Source organism: Canis lupus, chromosome 13 (assembly GCF_048164855.1).
Source record: "Canis lupus baileyi chromosome 13, mCanLup2.hap1, whole genome shotgun sequence".
Taxonomy (NCBI): Eukaryota; Metazoa; Chordata; class Mammalia; order Carnivora; family Canidae; genus Canis; species Canis lupus.
This window is the reverse complement of record NC_132850.1, coordinates 47,702,534-47,716,589: the sequence shown is the minus strand read 5'-3', so window position 1 is coordinate 47,716,589 and position 14,056 is coordinate 47,702,534. Positions and strand designations below refer to the sequence as shown.

At 40.2% G+C, this 14,056-nt stretch overlaps 1 protein-coding gene across 6 annotated transcripts in view; it reads left to right on the top strand.

Annotated features, from left to right (window-relative positions):
- NR3C2 (nuclear receptor subfamily 3 group C member 2) overlaps nt 1–14,056 on the top strand; it is a 330,275-nt gene that overhangs the window by 288,723 nt on the left and 27,496 nt on the right. For all 6 annotated transcript variants that reach the window (XM_072773547.1, XM_072773544.1, XM_072773541.1 and 3 more), the window contains 2 exons: nt 1,532–1,662; nt 6,611–6,768. In XM_072773547.1, coding sequence (XP_072629648.1) covers nt 1,532–1,662; nt 6,611–6,768 — 289 coding nt within the window. The remainder of the gene's footprint in view (nt 1–1,531; nt 1,663–6,610; nt 6,769–14,056) is intronic.

The following is a 14,056-nucleotide window of genomic DNA, read 5'->3' as shown; positions in this document are numbered from 1 at the left end:
TGCATGCTCGTTTGCACTCTCTCTCTCTCTCAAATAAATAAATCTTTAAAAACAAAAGAAAAAGAAACCAAATTTGGATTTGGTGGGAGGAAAGGATTAGTTGATTGTCCAAGTAGAAACATGCTTATATTGCCCCAAACTCCTGACAGTGGAAATGTTGGGGTTCAAAGCTGAGAGCCAAGAAGGAATCCTTGAGACATCTTCAGTACAAAAAGGTGGTTTTATTAAAGCATAGGGACAGGATCTGTGGGCAGAAAGAGTTGCACCGTGGTCATGAGGAGTGGCCCGTTACATACTTTCAAGTTGGGAGGGGGTTAGGCATAGCATAAGTCTCTAAGGAATTTTGGAGGGGAGGTTTCCAGAACCTTGAGGGGGCTAACTATTGTTGGGAAAATGTCATTTATTACCGTCTAGTAAAACCTTCATTGTGAGATCCTTCAGATGTATATCAGTGGGCCATGTGCTTGGGGGATGATTGCCAACATGTATCTTGGGGTGGGTAGAGATAAAGGAAGTTTCCAAAGGAATTTTTTATATTAAAATAGACTTACAGGATCCTGGGGCTTCAGGATAATGTTAAGCTAAGATTGCCTTTTGCCCTTAACAAAGTATTAACATCGAGGCAGTTGACTCCCTAGAGGAATGTCACTTTGCCTGTTTCAAGGACTTGTCAGTGGGCTGTAGGTAATAAGGAAATTTAATTTTTTCTTTTGCCTTTGTTTCCCACACTGCTTTTTCCCTTTATCAGAAATATTCTATTCAAGGTTCTCCAATTGCAAAATTTTGTTCAATTTCCTTTTTAAATGTGCTGCTGCAAATAGTTGTTCATGTTTTATGACCTCTCTAAGGGGGGTCCCTATGGAAATAAAAGTGGCATCACTATCCTGTGTTCACAGCATCTAGTACAGTTTGTCAGAATACTAAGGGCTTGGGGACACCTGGGATGGCTCAGTGGTTGAGTGTCTGCCTTTGGCTCTGGGCGTGATCCCGGGGTTCCAGGATCGAGTCCCACATTAGGCTTCCCACAAGGAGCCTGCTTCTCCCTCTGCCTGTCTCTCTGCCTCTCTCTCTCTCTCTCTGTTTCTCATGAATAAGTAAATAAAATCTTAGAAAAAAAAAGAATAGTAAAGGCTTGGTATCTCTAGCGGAAAAGGAATAGACGTTTGCGGGCTTCCCCCACATCATGGCAGCCTCTCTGCTCCGTGAATGATCTCACTATATAACACAACAAGATCAGACATCATTACTCTTGACATAAAATGAAATAATGGCACCCTTTGAAAAAGTTTGGTTTCTGTGCTTCTGACACAGTGTTGCAGGGTACTAGGAAATAGCATGGCAGTGTTGGTCTAGAAGCAATTTACCAGTCAGTGTAAAAGGCATTTAATTTGTCTTTGGATACCTATTTGCTCCATGTTGAAGCAAAAGGGAAACTCTGACTCAGATCCCTTATTAAGGTGCCTTGGGCCACCAGTCTGGGTTTGATAATGAGCCCTGTATTCTCAGATTTTTTTTTTCATTTCCTTTGCAGAGAGAAGATGCATCAGTCTGCCATGTATGAACTATGCCAGGGGATGCACCAAATCAGCCTTCAGTTCGTTCGACTGCAGCTCACCTTTGAAGAGTACACTATAATGAAAGTTCTGCTGCTGCTAAGCACAAGTAAGATGATGTCCACTTGGGTACTTTTTATTGTCAGATAATCTTACCTCTTAGGAGATTAGCCTATTTACAGTGTTGGGTTGTTGGTATAAAAAAAAATTGAGGAGATAGGATGCTTGGGTGGCTCAGGGTATGATCCTAGTAGCTCACTAGTTTCAATTCTGGGATCGAGTCTCACATCGGGCTTCCTGCAGGGAGCCTGCTTCTCCCTCTGCCTATGTCTCTGCCTCTCTCTCTCTATGTCTCTCATGAGTAAATAAATAAAATCTTTTAAAAAAAATTCAGGAGATGGGAGAGAGGCTTTGGTCTTTGGTGAACTAAGTTACTTGGAGAACATGAGGCTTTGGGCAAAGAAAGGGCATATTCCTTTATTTCTTCATCCATCTGACCACTAAATATTTGTTAAGCATCTTATACATACGGTAGGATTAGGCAATTCATCTACTACAAGGGTGAATGAGGTGCAGGTTCTGCCCTCATGGAGTTTCACTATAAGATAAATTCAAAGATACTTTTAATATGTTGTTGAAAGGGATTATCCAGTCATGATAGAAGATAAAGAGTGTCCTGGTGGCTCAAAAAAGGGAAGAGCATGTTTGGTTCTGGGAGTCAGGAAGGGATTCACAGTGAAGCTGAATCTTGGGGGAGCTTTGCAAGGGTTATAGATGGGATATGAGGTCTGAGATGGCATTCCTATCAAGGGACGCGGCGATGTGAGGGAGTGCGGGAAAGCATATCCAGACATTAGAATTTGTTTCTGGGAGAAGTGTTTTGCCCTTTAATTTTTTTTTCTTATGTATGTATTCATTTAATTTTTCAAGGTGCACAAGGTGATGTTGGGTTGGAGAGGAGTGGGGAATAAGGTTGGGATGGAGGTTGGGTGGGCCAGGATATTCAATGTCTGTTAAAACACTTGACCTTCACTGGGTGGGCAGAGGATTGCAGCACGGCAGGCTTTGAGCAGTGGGGTGACATGACCGAAGCTGTGTTTTGTGCCTCTATGAAAATGTACCTGGTAGTAGACTGGATTATATGGGAAAGAGAGGGAGAGGCAGAGAGGCAAAGATGGAGAATTTAGCTGGATTAGAAGCCCAGAGAACTGCTATGAGGCTTTTGAAATAATGGCCATAATGATGGTGGTCAGTGGTATGATGGACAGGAACAAATGCATTCAAGGAACATGCCAAGACTGGCAACTGATGAGAAAACGGGTTGGGGTCAGAGGTAATAGGTTTTTGAGCACAGAGAAATGACTAGGATGGCAGTGTTACCATTAAAAGGAATATGTTAATGTTGCGACTTGGAGAAGATTTGGTGGGAGTTTTACAGAATGAGTTCCATTTTAGATGGGTTAATTTTCAGATGCATCCTGATAGGCCAGAAGATGGGGAGAATTTGGGACTGGCACTCAGAAGACAGATCTGAGTATTGAGAAATAATCATGAAATTATGCCTATGGCAAACTGTCATCAAAACTAAAATGGTGAGTGGGGTTGCCAGGGCACAGAAAGACAAGGAACGGTCCAGTCGAGTACATGAGTGGAGGATGGCAGGGCTGAAGAGGCAGAGATGGGACTCCAGAGAGGCAGGGAAACTGGGAGCCAAGGGCTGTTTTCCAAAAGGGGCATGACCAACAGCAGAGCTTCCCGAGGAAAAGTTGAGAGCGCAGAAAGAAGCCTACTAGAGTGTGTGCGTTCAGTGGCCTGTGTGAGTTCGAACTCGGACCCTTCCCGCCAGCGTGGTCCCGGCTCCCCCCGCAGGAGGCCAGCAGGGGGCAGCGGGCAGCCTGGGCCAGGTGCAGCCCACTCGCAGCTGTGTTTTGTTTGGCCAGCACAGGTATTTTAGGTTGCTTTTGGCCTTTTGTCTTGTTTTATTTTCATTGACTTCGACTGCCCAAGGCAGGGCATGTTCTCTCCAGTTTGCCACAGGCCCTGCCATTCCTCACTAATCACACTCAGCCGAGGTCCGAGGTCCGGTAGGGTTGTGTTCGCAGCCCCTCATCTACAGGCCCGGAGCCAGGCTCTTTCTCCCTACTCAGCTCTTCCTCAGGGTCTCTGATGCTCCTGATTTGTCCTTTGTGGAATATAACCTTGGAAATAGAATCTTTAAATTCGGTGACAGTGATTTTATTCCCCTGTCCAAGCTATGTCATTACCCATCACTGCCTTGAAAAATGTGTAAAGTATAGATCTAGACGTAGATAGATCAGATGGGTGATAGAATTGAAATGAAAAATGCGTGTGATACTGATTCTCTATACATTTTGACTACTCAATCTTAATTGGTGTCTTATCCTTTTATGCCATTTAATCAGCCTGTAATCAATCCTGATACCGTTTTGAAGCTACCCGATTTAATTTATTAGCTTCCAAATAGCTCGGTATTTTCAATTCTGATTTTTGTAAATGCAGGAAAAGCAAAATAAAAAGGCAGGAAAACATAAGAATTGTATGAGTTATAGAGCTGCAGGCTTTAGTAAGCTTATTTTGCTGATCTATGAGAGAATGTGTTAAGATTTTTCTTTAGGATGTTAAATGGCACATCTGATTCCAGTGTATCAAGAAAGTTTTTAGCAATGACACTGAGAGAATCTCATGTTCTTAATGCTTATGGAGGAAAACAGACAAACCTCTACCCTAGTTGTCTCTTTGCTCTTCTCCAGCCGTTAGATTTTGGATAGTTTCCAGCAGCCCTGCTGCATTTAATAAGTAAATTCAGAAAATCTGGGCAAACCTCCAGAATTTGAGGTTTTGCTTAAATTCTCTTTATTTGTGGGTTTGTTTCAACTTCTAAAAAATCTGGCTTGGAAATTGGTATAATATATTTTCAGTTACAGCAATAATATATAAGTAATATTTGACACAAATTGTAATCTTGAGAATTTCTGATACAGAACTATCCATATGAAGATCTTTGATTATTCTTAGTAGATATATCAAATAGTAGTGAACTATAGTAGTGAAATTTATTCACCCCAGTCTAATTTTAGGTAATTTTTTAATGTATAGGATGATATCCCTAAATATCCATATTGAAAACCAAAAGATGTACTCCATGATATTTTATAACTTAACAGAAATAAATATTAACCTGTGTGTAGACACTATTTGCAAAGTATTTGCAAACTTGCAGTTTCTTTCAGAAAGTTTTAAGTTAACATTAAAATCTTGGTAGAAGGTAGAGCTATAGTTTTACTATTAACATCCTGGTTATTACCATCCTTCATATTTTTTATACTTTAAAAACATGGCTTTATTTTTAAAGAAAACAAACTATTTGTTATATAATGGATGGCATTTAACTTTTAATGTGAATGTCAAATATTTGAAACCACAGCTAATATTGTGGCAGCCTCAGGAATGCGTGCAGTTGCTATTAGGGGTTTATTTTTTCCCCACAGAAATAGACTTAGATAAACCACAAATCAAAAGCCTCAACAATTAAATTCAAGGAGACTATTACCATAATATGTGAATTTAATTTGTAATATAGTCCTTAGATAATCCATATTTTTATACAAGACAACAGGGTTTAATTTGGAAACAGTGGTATTCTCAGCTTCCAGGATTCTCATAATAGTCAAAAATGTACTTAGCCATTCTAAAAGGCTGACAACCCAAGTAAATTATTATCTATCCCACCTATGACAAATTAGCAACATGCTGTATAATTAAGAAGTGAAAGTAAAAGCAGTTTCAAACTCTGAACATTAATTTCACAAGATGAATTTTCTTGAGGTCTTCATCTCCTAAAAATAAAGTTCTTAAGTGATTTTATTTTTCAAAGTTAAAGCATGCACATAACTATCACATAACTATTTATTAGCTCTAGTAGATAAAAGCAAACATGTAAGGTAGATTTTCTGAGGGGATACCTTAGTTTACACTCTGCCCTATACTTCTTTCCAGAACGATTCCCAGCACAGGAGCACCTTCTGTCCATAACTGCTTTCACATGTATCCTGGGAAAAAGCATCTCCTTTCAGCAGGTCACAGAAACACTTGATATGTTTCCAAGCTCTAAATTCCAAAATACTGTTTCTAAGTGAGACTTTTTCTTATTTAAAATTAAAAGCCAACCACTACATAAAAGAAAACATGATCCTTGATTTTTTACTTTCTCAAAGAAAAGGAGGAACATGGTTTATTCTCTTTGAAAGTTATAGATTTTGCCTTACATGCACAGCCACTGTGATGTTACTCCTTTGCACACACAAACCAGTGTGCACACCCACCCCTTGGTCTCCTGGGAGGCCACATGACAGCAACCCCACTGATCATGTGATCCGGGCCCAAAGAAAATGCAAAGTGCTTCTCAGCATGCCTTCCTTCCCCCCTGGTAGATGGCCAGTCTCCCCAAGTGTCTTTGATATCTGACTTTGAATATAGAGATGTCGCTTGCTAATTCTAGCCCCAGTTTAGATCATCTGTGGCTCTTCTAGTTGTCCTGGAAAATCAAAGTATATTTTCTTACCTCTGAAGTATTGGCAAGTTAGGATCATAAAACACTTCAATGGCAGGCCACAAGGCATTGTAGCATTGTGACTGAGAGACAGGCTTTGGAAATAGACCTAGGTTTCTACCCCCTTCTCTGCCACACATTTATTGTGTCTTTGGGCAGGATTAAACCTCCAGTCTTCACTTTTGTCATCTGTAAAATGAGGATACCATAACGATTATGTCATAAAACTGAGGTAAAGATCAAGTTACTATATGCAAGGTTAATATACACCCAATAAATAGCAGTTATTGTTCTTTTGTATATGGATGGGCACAAGAATTTACCAATAGATAACTGCCATATTTGTTCACAAATGTAACTAATTGAGATTCAGTATCAATCTAAAAGTGTGAGCCTAAAAACCTCAAAATATTCTACACCATTTAACTGCTGCAATGCTGCTGTTTTCCATTCTGGGGACTTACATGTCTGTATTCCTTAAACACAGTTCCAAAGGACGGCCTCAAAAGCCAGGCTGCATTTGAAGAAATGAGGACAAATTACATCAAAGAACTGAGGAAGATGGTAACTAAGTGTCCCAGCAACTCTGGGCAGAGCTGGCAAAGGTTCTACCAACTGACCAAGCTTCTGGACTCCATGCATGATGTAAGTAGAGCCTTCATGCCTGTTAAATGAAGGATCAACAGTCACACCGTATTGACCCAACAAAACTGGAGAGGTGAGAGAGAGTTCTAAGGGATTCAAGAAAAATAGGGACAGATTATCCAGTAGGAGGCAGCAAGACTTGAGAATTGATTAGGAAGGAGATTTTCTTCAGATCACCTCATGTGGAGTAAAGGGTGTGACTCTCTTCCATTCTGAGCAGGATGAGAGGTGCCGGGTACCATAATGGCTAAACCCCAGGGTCCTGGGCCAGGGAAGGCCCTCATATTTGCTACAGGTGTCAGATCAAGTTTCACATTTCTGCTTACAATTTAGGAGATGTTTGGTTACTAAAAATGTTTGCTTTAACATTGCATAAATAGTGTTCATCTTCTACAACTGTTAATCTAATAACACAATCTTTCCAAAATATTATTAGTGGTCCAGGGCCAACTTGGATCATCTCAGTCTTTGCCAAATTTTGAATCCTATATTCATTCTTCACAGGAGACACCTTTCTTGCCTTCTGTAAATATAGAAAGTAAATTTTGAGCTTGTTTCTAAATCAATTTTAGATGTAGTCTAGGTGTTTGTTTCTACAAAATATTGATTTGGTTAATTTGCTTTGTTATGTTATTTGAAATATGCTTTTTTCACTTTGCAAGCAGTTTTCTGTAGTTCTGGCTCAAAAAAAAAAAGTTGTACACAATCATGCTGCTTTAGTTTCTTATGTTTGTGAGGTTTTCATACTTTCTTTTGGAAAATTTATTGCCATATAATTTGGATTTTTTGTTTTTTTTATTTAAAAAATTTTTTTAATTGGAGTTCAATTTGCCAACATATAGCATAACACCCAGTGCTCATCCTGCCAAGTGCCCCCCTCATTGCCCATCACCCAGTCACCCCAACCCCCTGCCCACTTCCCCTTCCACTACCCCTTGTTCATTTCCCAGAGTTAGGTGTCTCTCATGTTTTGTCACCCTCACTGATATTTTCACTCATTTTCTCTCCTTTCCCTTTATTTTATTCCCTTTCACTAATTTTTATATTCCCCAAATGAATGAGACCATATAATGTTTGTCCTTCCCAATTGAGTTATTTCACTCAGCATAATACCCTCCAAGTCCCTCCACATCAAAGCAAATAGTGGGTATTTGTCGTTTCTAATGGCTGAGGAATATTCCATTGTGTACATAGACCACATCTTCTTTATCCATTCATCTTTCGATGGACACCAAGGCTCCTTCCACAGTTTGGCTATTGTGGACATTGCTGCTAGAAACATTGGGGTGCAGGTGTCCCGACGTTTCACTGCATCTGTATCTTTGGGGTAAATCCCCAGCAGTGCAATTGCTGGGTCGTAGGGCAGGTCTATTTTTAACTCTTTGAGGAGCCTCCACACAGTTTTCCAGAGTGGCTGCACCAGTTTCAGCCCATATGATTTGTTTAAGAAATTCTTTCTCAAATACTTTCCTGCTTTTCAGAAAAATGTTGCCAGGCTCCATGGCTAGTATTATAATAGTACTCCTATTGAAATCATGAGTCATCCTTTAAAATTTTGTTTATGCCAGTGAAATGATATGATGTCTCTGTGGTCTGATTGATAAAGAACGTCACTTTCCAGTGTTTTACACTGAGGACTCTGAACATACCACATTGATTTTGCTTTTTCTCAACTTTTCATACATTGTTAAGTCACATTCCCACAAGGTGAATTCATTGATAATTTTGCTAATTATTAGTGGCCTAAAGAGTATGATTTAATGGAAAATCTTAGGACTAAGATGATGGCAAATGCAGCTGTAGAGAGACCGCAACTCTGTTTTGCACAACTCACACAGAGAACAAAAGAAACCAGAGCCTGGAGCATAGGCCACCTATAGGAGAACAGGTAGTAGATGTACTTTCTTCTGTCAACTTTGTTGAAAACCCTTTATTGTGGACTCAGAACAGACTCTTGGTTTCTTTCTTGATGGGTTTTCTTATTGGTTCAAAGATCTGGACAGGCTTAAGTGCAATGTCAGAATTAGTATGTGATTGTCATCACTGCAACATGTGATAATAGATGATAACACTTTGAGGCAATTTGTGTGTAATGAGACTGGCAGCAGAAGTGAAGACTTGTTTTTCCACAGCCTCTCAGAATCTTGGTGCCTTAAGCTGGGAAACACTCGGAGTCCACGCCAGTGGTCAATGTCTCTGTCCTCAGCCAGCCTGTTTTTTAGTGCCATACTTAGCACAAGATTGGGACTCACTGAGTCATTGACCCATATGGCTAGATCATAGGTGGTGATGTTCTGCAAAATTCCCCCAGGCAAATCAGTCTTTTTAGTATTTTTTGTAATCCAAGTATAATTGACACACAGTAAATTGAACATTCCTTAAGCGTACCTTTAGGAAGTTTGATACACGTATATACCTGTGAAACTATCATCACCATTGAGATGACAGACATATTTATGACCCAAAATGTTTCCTTGTCCCCCTTTTTTAACCTTTCCTGCTACCTCCTGCTCCCCAGTTACTTTCTAGCAATAGAGTTTTGTTAATATATCCCAGTATCTCATATACATGGAATCATGCAGTATGTAGTACTTTTGTCCAGCTTTCTTCACTTAGCATAATTATTTTGAGATTTATCCATGCTACTGCATGGATCACTGGTTCATCCCTGCCCTTTGCTGAGTAGAATCCTACACATGTGGATATTCCACAACTTGGTAGTCCACACACATGCTAATGGACAGTTGGGTTGTTTCCAGAGTAGGGACTAATACAGATAAAGCTGCACTAAAGTTTGTATACCAGTCTTCGTATGGACATCACTTTCTTTTCCTTGGGTGCATAGCTAGCCAGTAGTGGCATGCCTGGGTCACATGGTAGGTGTGTTTTCATTTTTTGTGATATTGCCAAACTCTTGTCCAAAGTGGTTGTCCAGTTGTACCTTCCCTTGAGAAGCGTGTATGAGTTCAGATTGCTCCACATCCTTGCTAGCTCTTGGTTATGGCTAGTCTTTCTAGTTTTAGCCATTCTAACAGCTATGTTCTGGTGTCTCATAGTGGTTTTCATTTACATTTCCCTGATCTTTTTGTGTGCTTATTTGCTATCTTTATGTCATCTTCTATGAAGTGTCTATTCAACTATTTCATTCTTAAAAGTTTGATTTTCTGATTGTTGAATTTTAAAAGTTCTTCAGATATTCTAGATACAGAGCCTCTATCAGATTTATGATTTGCAAGTATTTCCTCCCAGTCTGTGGATTATCTTCATTTTCTTAACAATGTCTTTTGAAAAGCAATAGTTTTTATTATTTTATAAAATCCAATTGTTTTTTCCTTTTATGAATCCTGTTTTTAGAGTTGTATCTAAGAAATCCTTGCTGAAGCCAATGTCACAAATCTTTTGTCCTCTTTTCTTCTAGAGATCACTGTCCTTCATTGACCGCTATGGAGTATATTGAAAAACACTTTCTATGCGTTGTTTTGTTATTGTTTTTTTTTTTAGGGCATTTTTGGTTTTTCCTTATGGGAGGGTAAATCCAATCCGCCTTACTTCACCAGAGTAGAAGGCTAGAAGGAGAACATTCTTTGGGGGAATCACTAAAGTCATTTTAATTCTGAAACCCTTGTTTTAAATTATCAAAAATGTTTGTGCTTCGAAGTAGCCTAACAGAAGCATCTTGAATGCTCTATTTATATTTCTATTGTAGACAGAATATTGAAAAATGCATCGTAAGTCTAGAGGGACCTTTCTAACATCCGCACTTACTCAGACTCGAGACTGCTTACAGCTTTTTCATTAGAGTAAATTAGTGAATCAACATTTGTGGAATTTTCTTCCAGGGAACAAAGAACTCCACAATGGCTGGCTCTATCCTCAAGCCTAGTTTGGTCACCTTGTGGAAAAAGAGCATTTGTTCCTAAGGTTCACACAAATACGAACCCTATGAGTCAAATCAAAGTTCTGCTTAAATAGCATTCATAGTATGCCACCCCTCGGGACACATGTCCATAGATCTCAGGACATGTGGATTTCTCCCACATGGTGCACACATGTGTTGGCAGAATGCTGCCAAGGTGTGTGAAAGGAACATTCTCTGAAAAAATAGATTGGCCAGTTAAGTATTTGAATCGGTCAGCAACTTTAATGAATCATAATCCCCCTGAACATCAATCTTTCCCCCAAAGAATGTTTCAAAGAAAGCAGCTGTGGTCAGGCTGCTAGGAATAGATGTATTTTTGCATTGTAAATGTTTGAGTATTATATGCAGAGCAGATAGAGTTCTTATTCTTCTAAAGAAAATTGATAATTTAATAGTCATTCTCTAGCTATTGCTAAGGCAGGCAACTAATTTTCCACATGTAAAAAGCACATTTCTAATGAAGTTATTGGTAACTTCTGTTCATTCATAGAGATCAAGGATTATGTTATGATCACTGTGTAGAACTGTTAGTAAATATTAAATGATATTAATAATACTTTTTAGAGAAAAATTGCCCTTTTTCTATTAATTGGTTTTAAGGTCATACTTTTATAATCATCTTTATTTCATACACTCTAGCAAGAAATGTGCCTCGTGCATAGCACTATTGACAAGGCTACATAGGATACAAAATAAGTGTATGACACCAACCCAGTCCTCAAATAGCTTGAATTCTAGATAGGTGGCTGGAGAACAACGCACAGCAGAAGAGAATCGGGTGGCTACTGGGGCAGTAGAACGTTTGAGAGCACATGGGTCTCATTCTTTCTCGTGCCAACATGCCCCCACCATGTTCTGGACCAAAGGTGCAAGTGTGAATAGAATACCTGTCCTTAGGGGATCCTGCTTGTCTGTTGGAGGAAGATGTTCATCTCATTTAGCAGATGCTTTAATGTCTGAAGGCGCAAGGCAGTGTCTGGGGGAGAAGAAACCCAAAGCCTGGCCTCCAGAAGCTTGTAGTCTGCTCAGGGCCCCCCCCCCCCCACCACTGTACAGGCAGGGGGCTTGGGAGTTCTGACCAGGTGAGCATGCCATGAGTTGAGGGCTCACTGATGTTTATTCTGAATTGATAGAAAGCCTGATTGAAAAGGCATAGGAGCCAGCTGTGCTGGGCAGGGGTCCTGGAAGGCTTCCAGGAGGGTTTCAGAGAATCTTTATTTAATAGGAAAAGAGACAGAGGCCCAGAGAGTGATTTTGCAGGGTCCATGTGTAGCCAATGGCAGCTGAACCCTCTTGACTCGCTGTCTAGTGCTCCTGAACCACTGTCACGATGAGGAGAGCTTCAGGCAAATAGCAGCTGTTCAGTTTTAGGCTGGTCTGCATCTTTGCAGATCAGAAAACTAGCATCTAGGAACATTAAAAACAGCTGCGCTGCTCTCCAGCTCTCCAGACTCATTTAGATCTTCCCTGGCATCTTCTGGAATGCATTGTTTTTGTGAGGCACGGGGTTACATCTTGAAGGCAACGAACCTGGCGTTATAGTAAAATGTCATACACGTTGGGAAGTTCCCAAAACAAAATGTTAGGTCTCCCTCAGCATAAACTGAGCAGGCTTTGGTGCAGAGGCTTTTGTCTTTGCATCTGATCATTAAACCCAGGTAAGAACCTACGTGTTGCCTGGGCAGGCACTGGTGTGTCGCTTGGATGCTGTTCTCCGCGTGACAAAAGGAAACACTCTAAGGGTCATGTTGCTGAAGAATTGCTGTCTGTGGTTCCAGAGGGAATGTTCACAATTGAAGTGGCTCTTCTCTCAGAGCCAAGGTCTTCCTTCCATGAGCTGGGGCAGGGGGGAGCAGAACATCTGCTGGGACAGTAAGTGCTCCACGTGCACACTCAGGAGATTTCATTCTCTGCGTGAAGAGGGCGTTAAGTTTCGGTGACACGATCACCAACAAAAGAGGTATTGCTGCAAGCAGTCGAGACTATTAGCAAATTATTTTGAGATTCTTATTGATCATTTAATCAGTGGGTGCTTTTGCATCTGGGCCGTGGTAGTGTAATTTCCATCGTGGTTACACTATCGGTGGCTTTGAGATCGATGCAAACCTATTTTCAGCATTTCTCACCACACACTGAAGAATGCAAACCACAAGTTTGGCTCCGTCCACTGTTTGGGCAGCCCGCTTTCTTTCACATTTGATTCTGGTTTATGTCTTCCCAGTCAGCTTCTCCTTAGAAAACATTGTGAGACCAAAATAGGAGCCCACTGCAGAAACGTTACCCCAGAGAATGGCCTGCGGTGCTGTACCACCATTTGTCCCAGTAAACTTGGGCATTTCACTTAAATTTTCCACTCTCAGTCTCTTCACCTATAGAATGGGAATAATGTCCATCTTAGGGAATTTTTAGGAGCGAATGAAATGAGTCCTGAGTGAGGCCTCTGCCACAGAGCACAGAACAGATACTCACTTCTCTACATCCCCTTTTCCCAGACCATGTTAGAGTTTCCCCAAAACTGTATCTCCATACCACCAAAAAACTCCTATCAAGCAGTTTTAATTTGCTTTTAAATACAGAGACCCCCAAGGGGCACCTGGGTGGCTCAGTCAGTTAGGCATCTGCCTTCGGCTCAGGTCACCATCCCAGGGGCCTGGGATTGAGCCACCCATCATGTTCTCTGCTTAGTGGGGAGCCTGCTTCTGCCTTTCCTCCCTGCTTATGTTCGCTCAGTCAAATAAATAAATAAATAAATATAAATATAAATATATAAATAAATAAATACGTAAATAAATAAATATTTTTAAAGATAATAATAAATAAATACAGAGACCCCCAAACCCTTGAGGCATAGCATGGACCTTCAAGGAAACGACAGTCTACATTTGACAAGATAGGCTGTAAGGGCCAACAAATAGCTCTGAAGAATTGAAAAGTTTACCTCCAAGCTTGGGAATAAGTCAAATATATCCTTGATAGCCATTTTTTTTTAATTTATTTATTTATTTATTTATTTATTTATTTATTTATTTATTTTAATTTTTTTAATTGATGTTCAATTTACCAACATACAGAATAACCCCCAGTGCCTGTCACCCATTCACTCCCACCCCCGCCCTCCTCCCCTTCTACCACCCCTAGTTCGTATCCCAGAGTTAGCAGTCTTTACGTTCTGTCTCCCTTTCTGATATTTCCCACACATTTCTTCTCCCTTCCCTTATATTCCCTTTCACTATTATTTATATTCCCCAAATGAATGAGAACATACAATATACAATGTTTGTCCTTCTCCGACTGACTTACTTCACTCAGCCTTGATAGCCATTTTGCTTCAAATATACAGATGTTTATTCATGTGCTCATATAGTTTCC